The sequence below is a fragment of the Podarcis liolepis genome (assembly GCF_965112155.1).
Source record: "Podarcis liolepis genome assembly, chromosome: 3".
In the NCBI taxonomy this organism is placed as follows: domain Eukaryota; kingdom Metazoa; phylum Chordata; class Lepidosauria; order Squamata; family Lacertidae; genus Podarcis; species Podarcis liolepis.
In genome coordinates this window covers 36,528,595-36,547,612 of record NC_139557.1, presented here as the reverse complement: position 1 = coordinate 36,547,612, position 19,018 = coordinate 36,528,595, and the positions used below count along the sequence as shown (strand labels likewise).

At 41.4% G+C, this 19,018-nt stretch overlaps 1 protein-coding gene across 7 annotated transcripts in view; it reads left to right on the top strand.

Annotated features, from left to right (window-relative positions):
* The window catches only part of EYS (eyes shut homolog), a 471,327-nt gene that overhangs the window by 312,936 nt on the left and 139,373 nt on the right, over positions 1-19,018 (top strand). For all 7 annotated transcript variants that reach the window (XM_083495822.1, XM_083495824.1, XM_083495825.1 and 4 more), the window contains one exon: positions 7,584-7,804. In XM_083495822.1, coding sequence (XP_083351948.1) covers positions 7,584-7,804 — 221 coding nt within the window. The remainder of the gene's footprint in view (positions 1-7,583; positions 7,805-19,018) is intronic.

Sequence of the window (19,018 nt, the reverse complement as noted above, 5' to 3'; positions counted from 1 at the left end):
TGTGGAAGAATAAGTAATAAGTTACAGCAAGAAAAACCTAAAAGTGTGAGATACCCCCTTAATAATAATGGTGAAGAGTCTCCACATAGAGTTGTGACAGTTCACTTGTCAAGCATACAAGGGAACTGCCAGATATCCTAAACTGGAGACCCAGCACACCATCTTCACTGTGCATCAATTTAATTTATTTAATCTCCATAGCTCAGGAAAGTGTGTGCAATTTGGACTTGAATAAGTATATTTTGAGAGATCTGTTTCAAGCATCTTTCTTAATTGTGTCTGTAAGAAGAGTGATGTAGTTGCCTGTTCAGAGGTCTCGAGAATTACATCTGCCCTCAATTTTCTGCATGGAATACATGAGGGAGCACTTTGTTGTTAGGAACATGTAAACATGAAGGTATGAGGACACAATACTGTAGCAGATCAGCAGTGTTAGTAACATTGGTAGATTGGCTATGATTGATGAACTTGCTGTAATCTAGCTACCTGAACAAAAAAAGGGGGGTTAGTATGCATTAATTTTCCTCCCAATAGCTGTAGGACTAAGTGCCAGGTTTTCTTACATAAATTTTATGCTGGTTACAGAAGCCAAATTTCCATCAGCTACAAACACAGATTACAAGCATCTGTTCATGTGATTACAAACTTGATATAAAGTGACGTTTCTCATTCTGTAAGCAATTCCTAGACAGGCACTGCAGAATGCCAAAACTCTGCTTTTCTCTCTGGTACAGCTGTTGTTAGGAAATGGGAAGATGTTATCACTGGTGTAAACAGTCATCAGCTATTTTAAATTCCCAAGGGCCTAATTTTTGGTTTTGGATCATTTGATGCTACCCACTGTGTCTTAAACTACACAAAATCCCATGTGTCTGAAATTACAGTGATCAAGCCAAAGAAGGGAATTGTAAGCCTTTTTAAAAGACTAGTAGTATATACGTCTTTGATTCTTAAAGATCCAGCAGTCACCTGAGATATGTTCTGTAATGGATCTGCTAAACTAGCCAGATATTTGCATAGCTACTACTGTATGAACTGGCCAAGCCTTTCAGATTTACATCTGCCTGCCCCACTTGAAAACCTTGTCTACGGTATAAAAAGCCCTTTCAATGCGGTTGTGCTTCATGTTCGAAATAGCATCCTATGGCAAATCCAAGAGACAGCCTTCACTGATGTTTTATTAGGTGGGAAACACATAAAGGTAAAGGTAAAGGGACCCCTGACCATTAGGTCCAGTCGTGACCGACTCTGGGGTTGCGGCACTCATCTCGCTTTATTGGCCGAGGGAGCCAGCGTACAGCTTCTGGGTCACGTGGCCAGCATGACTAAGCCGCTTCTGGTGAACCAGAGCAGCACACGGAAACGCCATTTACCTTCCCACTGGAGCAGTACCTATTTATCTATTTGCACTTTGACGTGCTTTCGAACTGCTAGGTTGGCAGGAGCAGGGACCGAGCAACGGGAGCTCACCCCATTGTGGGGATTCGAACCACCGACTTTCTGATCGGCAAGTCCTAGGCTCTGTGGTTTAATTCACAGCGCCACCCGCGTCCCTGGGAAACACATAGTTCAGTGCTTTTCTGTATAAGGAAGACAGTAGTAGGGTGACTCCAATAGGTAGCAGTTCCTGGAAGTTCATGTACTATGGGTCACCTAAAACATGCACACCCAGGGCTGCAGTGGGTTGAGTGATGGATCGCTCCACTTGCCTCTTCACAATTCCATTAAGGAGCAGTGCAGCGAGGCAATTTTAGACCCTGAACTTGGTACCCCACCCTGGTTGTCATCTCTCTCTCTCTCTCTCTGTGTGTGTGTGTGTCTCCTGGATTTGCAAGATGTTGAGGGGGGGAGCAAAAGAGAAGCGGGTGGATTTAGGGAACACAAAGGAAACTGGTGGTTTTAAACAGCAGCAGAGGTTTGAATAAAACAGGAATGGAGTTAAAACAGAGGTGGAAAGTGGTGATTTTAAACAATGACAAAGGTTTAAGTAGAGTGAGCAGGGGATAACACTGGGAAGAGTGGCACTTTAAACAAGATCTGAGAATAGCAAGTAGAGCGTTGGGCAAGTCTCTCCTGTGTTAGCTTTTTTGGTGCTAGCTTTTCTTTCTTGTCTATCTCTGCTGTTTCTCCTTTCTAAAATTGATTCATTTGTGTTTTGTTTTTGGTTGTTGTTTTTTTAAAAAGCAAGCCACAATGTCACTCCATCCCTGCTTTACTCAAACCTCTGCCATTGTTTAAAACCACAATTTTCATCTCAGTCTCCCTACACCCACCCTCCTTACTCAGACTTCTGAAATTGTTTGAGAACGGTAAAAAGGAAGAGACACTAAAAGGGATAGGGGTGGGGATGGGGATGGGGGAAATGGCTGTTTTAAATTATCCCTCTTCCATTCCACTGAGAGATAAAGCTTATGAAGTCCTCAGATACTCCAAAGTACTTTCCCACAAAATAGTTTATTCCTGGTATGATGTGTTGTTTTCAACAGGAAGTTCCATGTTATGTACTGAGCTGAATCCTAGAACAATAGGATCCAGAATGCAGCAGTCTGATTGGTCCGCAGGAGCCACCCAATCCAGCTCCAGGTGGAAGTGACTCAGCGGCCTGATTGTCCTGCAGGAGCAGCCAATCAGGCTCCTGGATGAAGTGAAGCAGCAACCTGATTGGCCTGCAGGAGCAGTCCGAAATTAGCCAATCACGCAGGGCCCATTATGTAAATAATATGTATATATAGCTAGACATTTTGGGGGAAGTTTCATTCATTGCTATTACGAGCTGAATAGAGAGCATGAAAGTTACACTTGACTCCGAGTATATTTCATTCCAGATTCAACATAGTAGTTTAGAAGAGCTATTTTATTAACAACCCATATGTGTACAGCATCCATCAAGTGACTTTCACCTTCTCTACCTGAGCATGCTAGATGACAGGCTTACTCTTGAAATTCTATTTGCGTAAAGATACAGTGACGTATCTTCATGGGGGGGGGGTGCAAAGAGGGATGCATAATGAGAGAGAGGACGGGGCATAGAAATGAGGGGTGGACTGTGGGCAAGGGAGAGTTGAAAAAAGGAGGGAGGAAGTGATAGGGAAAGGGGGGTGAAAGTGATAATTGTGCGTACGTGTGTGTGTGCGTGCCACAGAGACTTTAGGATAGTGAAAAAGGCATGTAAATGGGGATGATCTGTGTGCGAGGGAGAGTGAAACGAAAGAAAGGGTGGAGGATAAACTACCAGCTGAGCTCCTGCGGTGTGAATCTAAAAGGGGTTGTTTCACATTAAAATTGTTAACGATCTGGGCACAATTTAATTACAATTCTTCCCTTCCTGCTACATTTTATGCCAGCAATAAGCTTGAGCTCCTAGGGTATGCGATCCTAAATACCAACCTTGTATGTACAACAGGCCACATTTCCCTTTTCACCCATTCTTGTGCATATTTACTGGGCAGCAAATGTGCAGAGCATAATAGCCTTAATTCTTAATTGAGTTATTTCATTTTTTTTAATAAAAAAAAAAACACAGTTGCACATTAGCCTAAACATTAACCTATAGCAGCCCTAAAGTTGGCTGAATAGCATCATTTCAGTATTGCAGAATAGAGGGGAATAATGGGAGGAGGAAGGAAAATCAGTGTTGTCCATTTTGTGCGTTTTTGCTGTGCACTGCTGAAGCTTCCAACACCTAAATACCTTTTAAACGCTTCCTAGCTCTTTATTCAAATAAGCATTTTAGTTAAACCGTTTGGAGTCAGGAGTATTACTTATTCATAGCAATTGGAATGAATTCTGAAAGCAGTTGCAGATATTTGCTCTGTTAATGACCTTGCACAGGCATTTTCCCATGAAAGGGGGCTAACCAAAAGGAGGTCTGGAAGAAACATTGTTACATTAACAATTGGGCACCTTTTACAAGAAAGATTCTGAGAGCAATAGATCCCTTTCTGGCTATTTGGGGAAATCAACAAAACCAGGCAGGAGCAGAATCCTGTTGTTTTCTTCAAGGTAGTCTCCTTTAGACTCTCAGTAAGGGAATTGGGAAACTATACGAGTAAGATGGAGATGATTGTGGGAGTGGGGTCTATCTGGTCTGCAGTCTGTGAGGAACACTGAATCCAGCCTTGCTTCTGAACTTGCAGCTGGTGCCCATTACCAGGAGTGCCTGAGTGATGTAGGTGCATTTGAGCTGGCTCTCTTATTATTTGTTTTAATTGATATTCTTAATTATTTTACAATGTCTCAGAGCTGTGGCCCTCCAGATGTTGTTGGACTACAACTTCCATTGTTCTTGACTGGGTGGGATTGATGGAAGTTGGAGTCCCAACAACACCTGGAGGCTCACAGCTCCCTCGTTCCTCTCTTAGGATGTAAACCACTTGAAATTTGTCAGCATGGCAGAGCACAAGTTTCTAAAATAAATATGGCAATTTTGTGCACACTTGCTTGCAAGTAATTTCTGTTGCGTTCAGCAGGCTGTGCTTCCAAGAAAACATGCATAGCAATGATCTATGGCAAATCCAGTTCTGCGCCCATATAAGCATCCACGTTGGCTGGTTCCAAAGACAATTAATCATCAATTAAAATGATTACAATGGGATTAAAATGCATCTTGGTATTTGTGTGATATGGCCAGATTTGCAAACCAAACTGGTACATCACTTCCCCCCATTTCCTATCTTGACTGATGTCTTTTATAAAAAGAAAATGTTTAATTGGCTAGACGTTTACAAATTAGATGAACAAGTTGTGCTCACAGTGAATGCTGTTTTTAACGCTGATACATTTAGTGTTTAGGAAAGTTTTACTGTACTTAATGTGTTTATTTGTTGGAAGCCGCGCAGAGTGGCTGGGGCAACCGAGTCAGATGGGCGGCATATAAATAATAAAAATTATTATAGTATTGCTCAGATGTGAACCAGACATATTTCCATATCAATATAATTTAGGTGTTATTAATATCTATGTAACAGCTATTTATTAATTTATTTTACTAGACTTATATGCTGCCCTTCATCAAAAGATCTCATGGTTGCTCACAAGATAACTTCTATCCAGATACGCTTCTTAAAATAGCAGTTGTTTTTATTTGATGTAGTTTTATTAGATCTTGCTAAAATTATTTGGTTTTTATGTTGTATAACCAAATTACTGCAGAACTTACAATGTATCTTGACATAAAAAGGTAAAGGTAAAGGACCCTTGACAGTTAAGTCCAGTCGCAACTCTGGGGTTGCGGCACTCATCTTGCTTTACAGGCCAAGGGAGCCGGCATATGTCGCAGAGAGTTTTTCCAGGTCATGTGGCCAGCATGACTAAGCTGCTTCTGGCGCAACGTAACACCAAAACCAGAGCAGCGCACGGAAACGCCATTTACCTTCCCACTGGAGCGGTACCTATTTATCTACTTTCACTTTCTGACGTGCTTTCGAACTGCTAGGTTGGCAGGAGCTGGGACTGAGCAACGGGAGCTTACCCGGGGATTCGAACCGCCAACCTTCTGATTGGCAAGCCCAAGAGGCTCAGTGATTTAGACCACAGCACCACCCGCATGCCTTGACATACAATACATCAAATTCTTTCATGAATTTGGATATTTTGCTGAATATAGCCTTATTTAAAGTTTTTTTGGGGGGATAATAGTATAAATATCCCTTCCTTTCAGCATTTGTCCCTCTTTCCTTTGGAGGCCCTTATCACCTTTTTACTACTGTTCTAGATATTATTATTATTATTATTATTATTATTATTGTTATTATTATTATTATTATTATTATTTATATGCCGCCCTATACCCAGAGGTCTAGGGCAGTTCACGGAACAGATAGACTTGCTGAATCAGGTAGTTCTGATTTAATAAGGGTCTCTTGGCTCTGTGTCAATACTTTAGAACTGTGTTGTTAGCTTGTATTTTATATGTTTTTAACCTTATTAATCTTTTCTGTAATGCTTAAGTCCATCTGAGTAAAGGAAATATATTGGCAAAACCTATGTACCTAAAGACCTATCCTTGAATCCTAAATTTTCTGTACACTTATATGGAGGAGGGCTAGCATCCCCCTTTAACATGGAATCTGTTTCAAAGAAAACTGGGGTGATAAACTCAACTTTCAGACCCAGTGTAGAAATCAGACTTAGTTCTCCCTTTGAACAGAGCAATTTGTCACAGAGCTAGCTATGCAGAGGGCATTATTTTAGTCTCTGTAATAGAGGCTCAGTATTTTGTGAACTGACCACTGATTCTTTAGCAAACAAAGCATTCCTCACATTACCCATATCTATAATGCAAATAATACTTTTTTCACTGGGTAGTTTTATTAAAGGCCTGAATCTCCTGGAGACATCTGGCTTTATGTTAAGTGTTCCATGTGTTTTGCTTCGATAAGGGTATCTTGGTGTTTTTGTATTTCTTGCTAGCTATCCTGCATGACATTTGTTCTGTGCTCATAATCAGCCACAGATTATTTTGCATGCTGAGAGTCTGGCAGTTACGCTGGAGCAGATTTACAACTTCTGCTTTCAAATATGATTGGAATACTGGGGCTGCTATTCAAGAACCACCAGTGCTATTTCCAGGGACTCTGAGAGAAAGCTTAAAAAAAAATCTGTCCAACATCCAGTGGTGCAGCTAGGACTGGAACTTGGGGCTGAAGTCCAGGCCCCACGGCTCAGAATTTTGAATCCATAGTGCTGTTTGTCGTAGCAATACAATATGTAGTAATCTTCCTAAGAGGATGGGGGTTGTGTGTATTTGTGTGTGTGCATGCTTTATGCTAGCCTGCTTGAAAGGAAGAGTGAAGATCTTCTTTCTGGTGGAGACTGAGTTACTGCAATGTGTTTATAAGAAGAGCCCAGCTGGATCAGACCAAAGATACACTCAGTTCAGAATCCTGTTTTTCACAGTTTTGTGTGGCTGCCCTGTGCCCTCTGAGCTAGTCTGCTGTCCTCAAGTGCAATGGGAGGTGCTGTCCCATTTTTAGTGCTGAGGTAAGATCTGACCAGGGACGCGGGTGGCGCTGTGGGTTAAACCACAGAGCCTAGGGCTTGCCGATCAGAAGGTCGGTGGTTCGAATCCCCGCGATGGGGTGAGCTCCCGTTGTTCGGTCCCAGCTCCTGCCAACCTAGCAGTTCAAAAGCACGTCAAAGTGCAAGTAGATAAATAGGTACCGCTCTGGTGGTAAGGTAAACGGCGTTTCCGTGCGCTGCTCTGGTTCACCAAAAGTGGCTTAGTCATGCTGGCCACATGACCCAGAAGCTCCCTCAGCCAATAAAGCGAGATGAGTGCCACAACCCCAGAGTCGGTCACAACTGGACCTAATGGTCAGGGGTCCCTTTACCTTTAAGATCTGACCAGCTTTTATATGTGGAATATGTCCACTATATTGTAATTCACCTCAGGTAGGAAGATGTCTTGAGCCTACCTTTCACCATGGCCAGCTAGGTGCCTGTGCTAAGCTCTTCAACCCGGTATGACATCAATAGTCACCCTCCTGACAGCTGACACCCAGCAGACCACTGCCTCTGAAGCTGGTGGGGGACTTGTTGAACGAGTCACAAATGTTTCAAATAAAATTAATATTGTCTCACAGATTTCCTCTATCTGAAGAAACACCGATGGATGTCTCTGGCACTGTTTCCGAAGCACTCAAGTCAGCTTTGCCCTCACCTGCTCGCCCAGTCTCGTTGTCAGCCTGCCAAGAGAATTTGTGTCGTAATGGAGGGACATGCCATCCCATCAATCTTCCTGATGGCGTCAACTCGTTTCAATGTGACTGCCGTCTGCATTTTACTGGACGCTTCTGTGAAAAAGGTAATTGTGCTTCACACTTTTCAGCTGGGAGAGGGATATTTTCCTGGCTCTGTTACCATCCCTCCCTAGAATGTGTGGAGAACGTTCACTGGCATTTGAGGCAATATGGTTGTGTAGAATCACCGCCTGACTTGGATTAGGGATGCACCAGCTTCTGCCGTTGAATTGTTCATGCTGGTTTCATCCTTGTATAACTGTGACTATAGATGCCTAACCTGTAGTACTGGTGTTTTGTCATTGTACTGAAATTAAATCGTAAACAGGATTATGTACATAAATATATTCCAGTCACAGAAACTTTTGTCTACCTTTAAAGGTGGAAAGGATTATTTATTTATATCCTCCTTAAAGGCCCAAATAGGGTCTATGTATTTACACATACAAAACCAATTACAAAATCCATACATGATTAAAATACTCAATAAACAATTCCATCAAAGCATTAAAAAACATCCATAATTTAAAAGTGCAGTAAAGCAAGCCAGTTAAAAAGCATAACAAACTAGAAAGCAAAATGATTAGACCACAAGGTCTAAGTTCAGGGGAATGCTTTCCTAAACAAGTGTGCCTTCCCGAAGTGATGAAATGGCAATAATGATGGGGCTTCTCATATTTCAGCTGGGAGGACATTCCACAGTGCTTGGTGCCACTAGTGAAAAAGCCCATGCATGTGCTACTACAAGCCCAAAATAATGGGCTGTAAGCAGGCTTTGAAGTGTGGACAAATGCAGTGCATCTGTTAAAAAAACAACCCCCCAAAAAACCTTCTGGCATGCAAGTGGCTACTGATCTGCTTCAACCTTGAAACTATGCTAGTGAGGGGGGTGTGAGGAGGTCAGGAAATAAGTAAATGAAATATAAGATATGAAAATATTGATTATTTTTCTTTTTTTAATTTTCTTCTCTACTTTTTATGTATTTTGTCTTTGTATTTTTTGTATTGTTTTTGTCTCTTATTATTGTTATGCTTTTTTATTTTTTATCTATAATTTTGTAATTTTCTATTGTTTGAAAAAGTCTAATAAATATCAATTTTTTTAAAAAAAGATACTATGCCAATGGACAGAACACAAGCTAGAGGATGCTGAGCTTTCCTAAATCTCATTGATTTGGGCTTGGGTACATTTTTTCTTTAATCAGTGGATATACTCATTGTTCTCATGTGCAGAGTAAGCAAGTTCTGCTGACGCTTAGCTACTGCAGGTGCTTCACATACAGGTGATATTTCTTGCACAGGTACTGTACATGCACTTAGGTGAAAACTGCTTGTGTTAAAAGGTAAAGGACCCCTGGACAGTTAAGTCCATTCAAAGGCAACTATGGGGTGCAGCGCTCATCTTGCTTTTCAGGCTGAGGGAGCCGGCATTTGTCCACAGACAGCTTTTCTAAACTGCTTCTGGCGCAACGGGACACTGTGACAAGTGCCAAAGCGCACGGAAATGCCGTTTACTTTCCTGCTGCAGCAGTACCTATTTCTCTACTTGCACTGGTGTGCTTTCGAACCGCTAGGTTGGTAGAAGCTGCGACACAGCAATGGGAGCTCACCCTTTGTGGGGATTTGAACCACCAACCTTCTGATCAGCAAGCCCAGGAGGCTCAGTGGTTTAGACCACAGCCTCAAATGAGGAAAGTGCTTGTTCCACAAATTTGGAAGCCCATGCTCCCCTGCATCATATGACTGTGCACTGGGTACATAAAATCCTTGTGCAGTTTTCACATGTCACACTGTTTATCTTGTACCTCTCTGCAGTCATGTACGCTACCTAGGTGGGGGTGGGGGGATGTTTAATGTAAAGCAACTCTTACTAAGATCCAGGGGAGTAGTTTGAGGGGCTTTGCCTGATCTTGGTAGCTTTTCCCAGCTCAGGATAAGCAGTCTGTTTGATCTCTATTGATGGAATGCCAGGGAACAGAGCTCTTCTCAGTCCCCTTCAGAAAGCATCGAGAGACGGGGAGCGGGCTGGAGATAGTAGAGACATTCTGCTTTACTTGTTTCCATTGCACAGTTGATAAAGTGCCACAAATCTCTCTCATTTATTATTGCAGCAGCAGCAGCAGACCAGTCTAACATAGCTATGCTTCTATACTGAGACACACTAGTGGCTGGTGGTGGGTGTTGTAGCTCTGGGAACGTGCTGCAGCTCTGGAAATCCCACATCTTGCACTGCACCTTGACAAAGTCAACTGCAGCAATGGGGAAATCAAAGGCAACATTCTGCTGGCCCCTGCTGAATAACAGATCACTCCAAGATAATATGGATTAGAATGATCCAGCCAGAATATTTGGCTTCTCACTGGTTTCTATGGGAAGGCATTGGGGGAGAGGAAGCCTTCATTGCAGAGTCAGAATGGAAGGACATTGTGTTGAAAGTCCTCCGTTCCTTGCACCTGTTCTAGACAGGCCAGTAGCAGAGGGGAAATGAATGAGCAAATGCAGAATGACTATGAATACATGTGAGTTTAGAACCCCGCCCCCATCATAAACACCATAAGCACACTTCTCATTTATGTGGCAGAATAAGTTTGATCTGCTTGGCCCTTGTTTATCTCAAGCAGAGGAAGCAAATGTGTCATCCCCTTTATTGCTGTGGTATCAAAAGTGACATTGGATGCAATTATGTATGTTTAGACGGACGACGGCTAGCATCCCCAAATATTAGGGGGGACAACTTAATAATATAATAAAGCAATACTAATCCATGCTGAATACTGCCTGAGGTGGGTGTGGTAGGTTAAAATTGTTCTTTTGCTGGTAGAGGGGAGCTTTGCTGGCAGGGAGATATACCCAGGCTGATATACCCAGGAAAAGCTCTGTGGTCATGGCACTACTGCCAGCAGAGTTACTGCCAGAATAGCATCCATTGTATCCAAAGCTCCCTCATACCCCTTAACTAACCAGTGAATTGACACCCTGTGCCACCCTGGAGCTGGGGGATGCATTTTTCCTCCTACTGGTGTCCGTGGGAGGGGAAATGGTACATAGCAATAATTGCCAGGGAGATTTGAAAAGAGAGAGAGCTGGAGCAAGCTGGCAGGGCTTTGGGTACAGGGTTGGCTCTGTCGCAGGTCTCTGCTCATGCAGAACAATCCTAAGGGTCAGGAAAGCAAGAGGAACATTCCTTTAAAAAATACCAAAACTATTCAAAGGTGCACACATGCCACTCTCCTCTTGATCCAGCTTTTGACTTCAGCAGTTTGCATTCTCTTTTTCAATTATATTTAATTACGCTGCCCGTCTAAGATCCCTGTTCACTTTTAGTTACTATCAGGAATAATTTAATTTTGAAGTTAAAGTAAATTAAATATTGGGGAGATTTTGTGTGTGTGTGTGTAAGTTTTTTCTATATTTTTTTAAGTCAATATCTATTGCTTCTCTGTCTTGTCATTCAACTGTCTTTTATTCAGTTACCGGTACTTCCCAGAACCTTCATCTCTCTGATATGTTTGGTTCTTTGGCTGTTAGCATCTAAGGCACATTCTTTTGTTGACGCTGGATAATTTCCATTAGCGTTATTGGGAATTACTAGTGTGTAGCAAAATGAAAGAGTGCCCATATTATAATTAAAGCTCTAATATCCTTCTAATAGACTTTCTATTGTATGAAATAAGTACAGGGAAGCCAGAGCCAAAAACGCACTTGCCAGATTGTCAATATATCTGAAAGGAATGGAAACCCAGCTCACAACACTGACTGAAAGTGGGTCATTATACTGTATGTGAATCCAATAAATGACTGGGCTCAACACTATGAGTCTTAGTTAATGATGCCTCAGATGTCAGTATCTATTGGGGTTTTTTAAAACCCCTTTTCCCATGCTCGTTGTAAACTACACAGCATTTGTGTGGTTTAAATTGCCCCTGGTACCGAGACAATCTGCAGGAATTCATCTTACACATTTGTGTGAAGAATGTACTGAAGTTAGGGAAACTTTGTGCAGAAAGTGTGCAACTGGGAACATATTGCAAAGAGAGGAAAAAGTGTACTTCATTGCTCACTCAGCAACTATTCTTTCTTCAAGGTCATTGTCAGATATCTCCTTCTTTAGATCCCCAGGATCCTTAGAACCCAATATGGCCTCTTAGCCCCAGAGAATGCCTAGAGTAGGATCCTTACTGCTGGGTCACTAATTGCAGCCAGTCCAGTTTTCTTCCTGCCTTTGCTCACTTGTCATTTTCTCACTTCCAGCATCTGTTCCCCTCTACTCATAAATTTCCTGGGGCCTCTCTCTCAACCTTCCCCCATCATACCTTTCGCAAAGCTTCTCTGGGCATCTGATTAATGTTCCACAACTGCTGCCCCGGAGCTGCCCCATAACCAGCTCACCTGCATTTTCATGTGAACGAGCTGAGAAGAGGAATGTCATGGGAAGCAATTCCTTTGTCCTCTGGTTGGTGAGGAAGCAATTTGTGGGTGCTGGACCAGTATCCCAGTGTTAGGATATTTCCGTTCCACCTTAAAGGGAGCAGGCTTTGGGAGTCACAGAGTCTGCGCATGTCCTGATTCACAGGATGTTTATGTTCTGCTTGTTGTTTCCTTTCGATTTCAGTTGGCCAGAGATGCTGACACAGAACGGTCACGTTTTCTTTTGTTCTGTTAAACGCTAATAAAGTCTGTAAAATTATGCTCTTCTGCGGTGCAAGCTTTTGGCTGTGTTTCTGCTGATAAACAGTGTACACAAGCCTGGAATGTGGCTAGGAATTTCCAAAGGCTTCGTGTCGCTAACTGCTGGATCTGCCTGTTTACGGAAGATTGATGATCGTCCAGAACTCCGGCTTGGGGGCTCATGATGGACACTATCTCCCTGGCAGATTCCCAACACCCAGTTCCCACTCTCCAAAATACCCTGTCCTTCTGCCATGATAACAACAAGGTGGGGACCAAGCAGCATTCTTGAGGGGAACTGGACAATTCCTCCCTGCTCCACATGCAGTGATAGGAATGGATGCAACTGTTGCATTTCTGCCTCACATATTCAAAGCAGAAGTCAAAATCTTTGTCGGGGGGGGGGGGGAGACCATTCTTGCAAGTTCTTGTGTGGAACAGCTGGTCACTGAAATCTGTCAACCACCAACCAACTTCCAATCAGGGCTTTTTTTTTCAGCCAGAAGTCAGTTCCAGCACCTCTCAGGTGGGCACCATTGCCATTCTAAAAGAATGAGGGATGCGTTCATAGTGAGTTCTGGCACCTCATTTCTAGAAAAATAGCACTGCTTCCAATATTATCTTTTATGTAGTTGAGCGCGTGCTGGAAAGAAAACAAAGTGTAGGTTCCTCACAGTTGCCATGTCAATTTTTTAAAGCTTTAAAATCAGTGCTATTTTTTTTCTAGAAAAAAGAAGTGCCAGAACTCACTACGGACATCTCCTTTGTTCTCTTATAATGGCAATGGTGTCCACCTGATTGGTGCCAGAACTGACTTCTGGTGAGTCCCGTCTGAAAGAAAGCACTGGTTAAGGCTCTTCAAAAGTGATGTCCCAAAGTTTCATAATGGCTAAACAACACAAGGGCACCTCTTTTGATCAACCTTCATTTTGAAAGTAAAGCTTTGCTGCTTTTGAGAATGTGGGAAAGATGCAGTTGATTTTGTTCCATTTCCCCCTCTCCTTTAAAGCACAACACGGTATCTCTGGTTCCTACCTTTCATCCGGTGCCACCACTAAAAATAAATAAATAAATGCTTGGGACATTTTTTTTAAAAAAACTGACTTTGTGCCTTTATAGCAGAAGCTGAATAAAGCAATTCTCTTAACAATCCCCTCCTCATCAGTGTTAAATGATTTGGAATTAAGTACTACCCTTGGCTTTTTGTTTATTGTCTTTCATGCTGCAACAGATTGTCCAATCCCTAAAGAAAAAAAGATCTTTGGTCTAAACTGTAATACAGATATATATTTGCATGTGCAAAACATCCCCCCCACACCCTGATCTGTTGCTTTTTTTTCCTTTAAGCCATGGGGAATAGCAGATGGTATGGGTAGGACTGAGCAGAAGGTGTGTATATTTATTGCAAATGATAAAGAAAGGCCCCAAAACATCAAGCCATCTATATAATACCTTTGCATTTGCATATCAGAGAGAGGAAGTGCTTCCAAACCTTCACCCTCATGCATGTGGTAACCATTGTATTTAAAAGGCCATCTTAAGCTTTCAGTTGGCTCTGAGCAAAGCCTGTGGCTCCGTTAGTGGAAACTGCAGGCACCTGTGGTCACTTTCTTTTACTGCAGAAAAGTCCACATTTGGCCCTGCTTAGTGAATTAGTGAGACTGGCGGCAAGAAGCCTTTTTGAAACAATTTCACCCTTGGAATATATATGTCAAGGTCTATAAGTAAATTTATTGCTGTTGTAGGCAGCAGCTGCCCCACCTTGAACAGAAATCTCCAACCAGGTAATACGTGAGGGATATTCATAATCTATGCAGTGACATGGTGTATCTTTAGCTAGGGTTGTACCATTTCAGAATGCATATTTACTTGTGTTTTATTTGAATTTCATTCCAGATTTATTTATTATTATTATTTTTTGTGTGTGTGTGTATGTGTTTGTACATACAGATTTCATTTAGCCTAGCTTTCTGTCTGATATGCTGGTTTTCTATGTATAGGATTTTTTTTATTTTATAAATACATGAGCATTCAAACATATGAACACCCCCTGCCCCATAGACTAAGATGTTATAGCCCAGCCCAAAGGTTAAGGTAGCAATTACATCTGTAGAGCAGCGAGGATGGTTTAGAAGCATATTTTCTCCTGAAATACAACCAAATACATATTTTCTCTCTTAGGGTGAGTTTTTAACTAAGATACATAGTCTGCACCCAATTCTGGCTAATGTAAATATGGTGACTAAGCCTAAAACTGGCTACTTTTGCAGCATTCTATGTGGCTATCTTCATGCCCTTGACCCCTCTAGTCATTCAGTTTTAATATGTCTGGGCTAGACCCTTCCAGGCCACAGATTCATACCTTGCTAATACGGCACAGTCATACAAGACAACTTGGTTTTAACCAAAGCATCTGCCAAGTGAAGCGCTGTACAGGTGAGCAGTTTTGAGCCCCCAGTCGCAGACAGCTTTGTTGAGTTGAATATGGAATTGGCTTTTCCACTCTGCAACTTTCCTACATTTATGCCCCCTTACTTTGTATTTCTCCAGTGAAGGCAGCATAAGGGCATGCAGACTTACTTTTTATATGATGTATGTATGCAGATGGTTGTCTGCTACTCTAAAGTTCAGCATGACAGATTTAGATTATCGGTGCTTGTTGCTGCAAGGGAAAGCATACGTCTGTGGTTATTAATTGTGAGATTAACATTTTTAAACTGGCTCAAAGTTGTAATGATGTTATACATTTTTCCTATAATAAATAGCGCAGTGAAGCGGTATCTAAATATTGTGCAGTGCAACTCAGATGAAGCTTTTGTTTTAATATGCTACATTATCTATGTACGTTTTTACCTGGCTAAAGTTCAGTGGCTTGCTCCAAACCCTGAATGAAGCGGTAAGTATTTGTTCTAGGCATTTGAGAGCAATTGAGCAGTATTTTTAAGTATATGTAGATTGTTCAGGTTTAAACTGTGCAAATATGTATGAGTTTAAACATTCTAAAATGTTCATACAAATATGTATGAGCTTGAATATTCTAAAATGGTTGAAGGTAATTAGGGTTTATTATCTTGTAAGTAACTTCAGGATTGCAGCCATAATAGACTCATTACTAGCATGGACTGAGTTCTATGCACACTTCCTTGGGAATAATTCCTACTGAAATCATTGAGACTTCCTTCTGATAGACATAATTAAGTGTTAGCTAAAAAAGCTGTCTGGTGTTGTAAGGTATATAACTATTTTTGTTTTTTGTTTGTTTGAATCTTTTCCTAGCACCTTGCATGTTGCCATCATTATTTGCATTTTCTTTGGGGTACTTTCTGAAGTATTGAAAAATGGTGTTAGGCCTGATCCAATTATCAGGCATTATATATATATAATGCCCTATACCAATTTAGATTCTCACATATTTCTGTCACTCTAAGACAAGGATAGAGTATATGTGGTCCTCCAGATGTTACTGGGTTCCCATCTCCCTTCAGCTCCAGTCAGTATGGTCAAAGGCCAGGGATGATGCAACCTGAAGTCCATCCACATCTGGAAGGACATAGGTTCCCTATCCCTGCTTTTTTTAATAAAAAAACTTGCAGAGATTGGAAGTGGGGAATAGAAAAAGGGAGTTGTGTCCTACTATAGAGCCCTATACAATGCATCTAGTAAAGATATCTTATTATTTGAAGTTACAGATAGGTAGGCGTGTTGGTCTGCCATAGTCAAAATAAAAAAATTCCTTCCAGTAGCACCTTAAAGACCAACTAAGTTAGTTCTTGGTATGAGCTTTCGTGTGCATGCACACTTCTTCAGATACACATCTGTATCTGAAGAAGTGTGCATGCACACGAAAGCTCATACCAAAAACTAACTTAGTTGGTCTTTAAGGTGCTACTGGAAGGAATTTTTTATTTTTATTATTTGAAGCAATTGTAAGCCTCTGAGCTATTCTTTCCAAGCTACAGTAGGTGAAATGTAATACTAACAAAGCAACAGAAATGAAAGGGAAGCAAAAAAGATAGTGATGATCAAGACTGCTGTAGAACAGTACAAATCAGATATATAAACTGTCAGTATGTATGTAAGTAGGAGTCATTTTCTGTTCCACCCTGTATTGATTGCATACAGCACTGTTTCCGTTCAACTGCAATTCATCCTCTTCCAAAAAGCTATATTATTCATCTGGCTGTCCACTGTGGTGAAATTATGTAACTTACATAAATGGTGTTGTCAGTATGTTATTCCACTCCATTCATTCATTGCAATGGAAACAAAATGCAAATGAAGGGGGGCATAATTACATATTGTTTGTGGTCTGAAAGCAAGAGCAGCAGCATATACCAATAATATTTTCTGGATTGAGTTCCGTTCTGGACATGGGACAAATATGTTTACGATAGCAATTTCTGCTCCTGTTTCTCTTTCTGTCTGATTCTCTGACATCACTGCCAGTGTCTCTTTTCCAGTTCTAAAATGGCCGCTCAGCGCCTGCCAATGTTCCCTTAATTTGAAGTGTGTGCAGTTGATGCTATAGATATAGAAACTGTAAATCTTAGTTGGTGTTGCTGTTGATACCAGGAATATGGTTTCACTGTTGCATTATGCAGGTGAAGGTATTTATGATAAGTCTGACACACCACCAAATGCAAGAGACTTCCAGGAAGCTCCAGAGATTATTTTAATTCTACACACACAACTAACACAGACTGCAAACTAAAACAATTCTTTGGATGGAAGACACTGACAATACAACTGCTTTTATATGCAGAAATGTTCTAGATGAAGCAACCTTTCTGGATCCCTGCAGGAGTGTCTTTCACATCAAGCTGATAGTAACCTTAATAGTTGAAACACTTGGAAAGGGAGAAACCAAATAGCAAGTGTGCAACCAAGCCACACTACACATTATAGCAGGCTTCCTCAAACTTGGCCCTCCAGATGTTTTTGGCCTACAACTCCCATGATCCCTAGCTAGCAGGACCAGTGGTCAGGAATGATGGGAATTGTAGTCTCAAAACATCTGGAGGGCTGAGTTTGAGGAAGCCTTCATTATAGCATAAGCTGTATTAATTTTCAACAGAAACATTTGGACCTAGTTATCAAAATGCTCAAACACAGAATGGGTTTGACTTCACAAGCGACAAGGTGAAGTTAAAAACAAAACTCTTTACAGATAGAAAACATAATGCCCAAGTGACTTGATCCTATTGAAGCAAAAAGAGAAAGAGAAATTGTCTACTCTTTTCAAAGCAAATCTAATGCTAACCCTTTTCAGCTGTGCTGCTGGCACTCTGAAATGTGCTCCCTGGAGAGATCTACATGGCCTTATCACTGTGTGCCTTCTAGCGCCTAGAGAAGACCTGGATGTTTGAAAGTCTTTGCTGTTAGCATGATAAAATATCAGTACAGTAATGGGTTTTACTATATGCTCGTACATGCTGCTCAGAAATTCCCATAGCACTTCTTCCCTGCTCCTACTGCTGCCATGCCATGACTGAAACAAGCCAGAGTCTGGTTTATTTTTTTTGTCTAAGCTTGGGCTCATGGTTTGTTTGGGATGTGGGGTAATGTGTGTTGTGTTTGTGCAAATATATTCATTTATTAATTTATACACAACCTTTAAAAATGAAAGCCATTCGTTGTTGTTTTTTAGGCTTTGGGAAAGCAATAAGGCCAGATGATAGAATTGCTTCTTACCAGTTACTGAACAATCTCAGCTCTTTGTAGGATGGCTTATTCTGTGTTCAGAACAAATTAGGGCATAGCTATAAATTATATATCTGGGTGTTCACATTCTGGCTATTTTTACTCCTGCTGCTGTTCTAGCAGTTTTACAAGTAGTACACAGGGAACACTTAAATATTCTAGCAAAGCTTATTTGATATTATGTGACTCAACAAAAAAATGTGGTGTTTGCTTTTATTTGCTTTTATCCACAATCTAAACAGTTTAAGATTCTTGACTCCACTTTCATGGCCTACGTCCGAAATTCTTGGTGCTTGTTTAAATCCCTATCAGTAAAACTTCTTTAGTGTGCTATGTAGCAGAGAACTTGCAATGGAGAGTACTGAAAATGGCGGGAGGGGGTGTTACCTCAGACTTAGAATAGATGTTTTGTCAGCCAGCTAACTCCACACAATAATGACTTGTGCCTAACAATAATATTTACAGCAATCAGAAACTGCAGCCATGATTGCTACACACTGGGGGTGTGGAAGTCTCCACTTATAGAAGGAACCATGTTGGCTTCAGGGATTATTCTTAGCAGACTTTATACTGCTTAAAGGAGCAATAGAGTGGGGCAGCACCATGTACACAAACTTAAGTAAACATGGGCAGACCCACAAGCACAGCTTTCAATCAGAGTCTCTGTGTCTTTCCACACTTTCAAGTTAGATATCCATCTCATGGTATGAAGATGGCCTTATGCTCCACCTCATTCAGTGAGGTCTTCTGGGGATGAACTTTTGATGGTCCCGAATGCCTCTGAAGTTTAGCTGGCCTTTACCAGGAGCTGAGCTGGCAGGCCCTGCCCTGTGAAATTCCTTGCCAATAGAGGTTTGGCAGACACAATCTCTGCTCCCTTTGAGACTTCATTTAAATGCTGTGTTATTCAG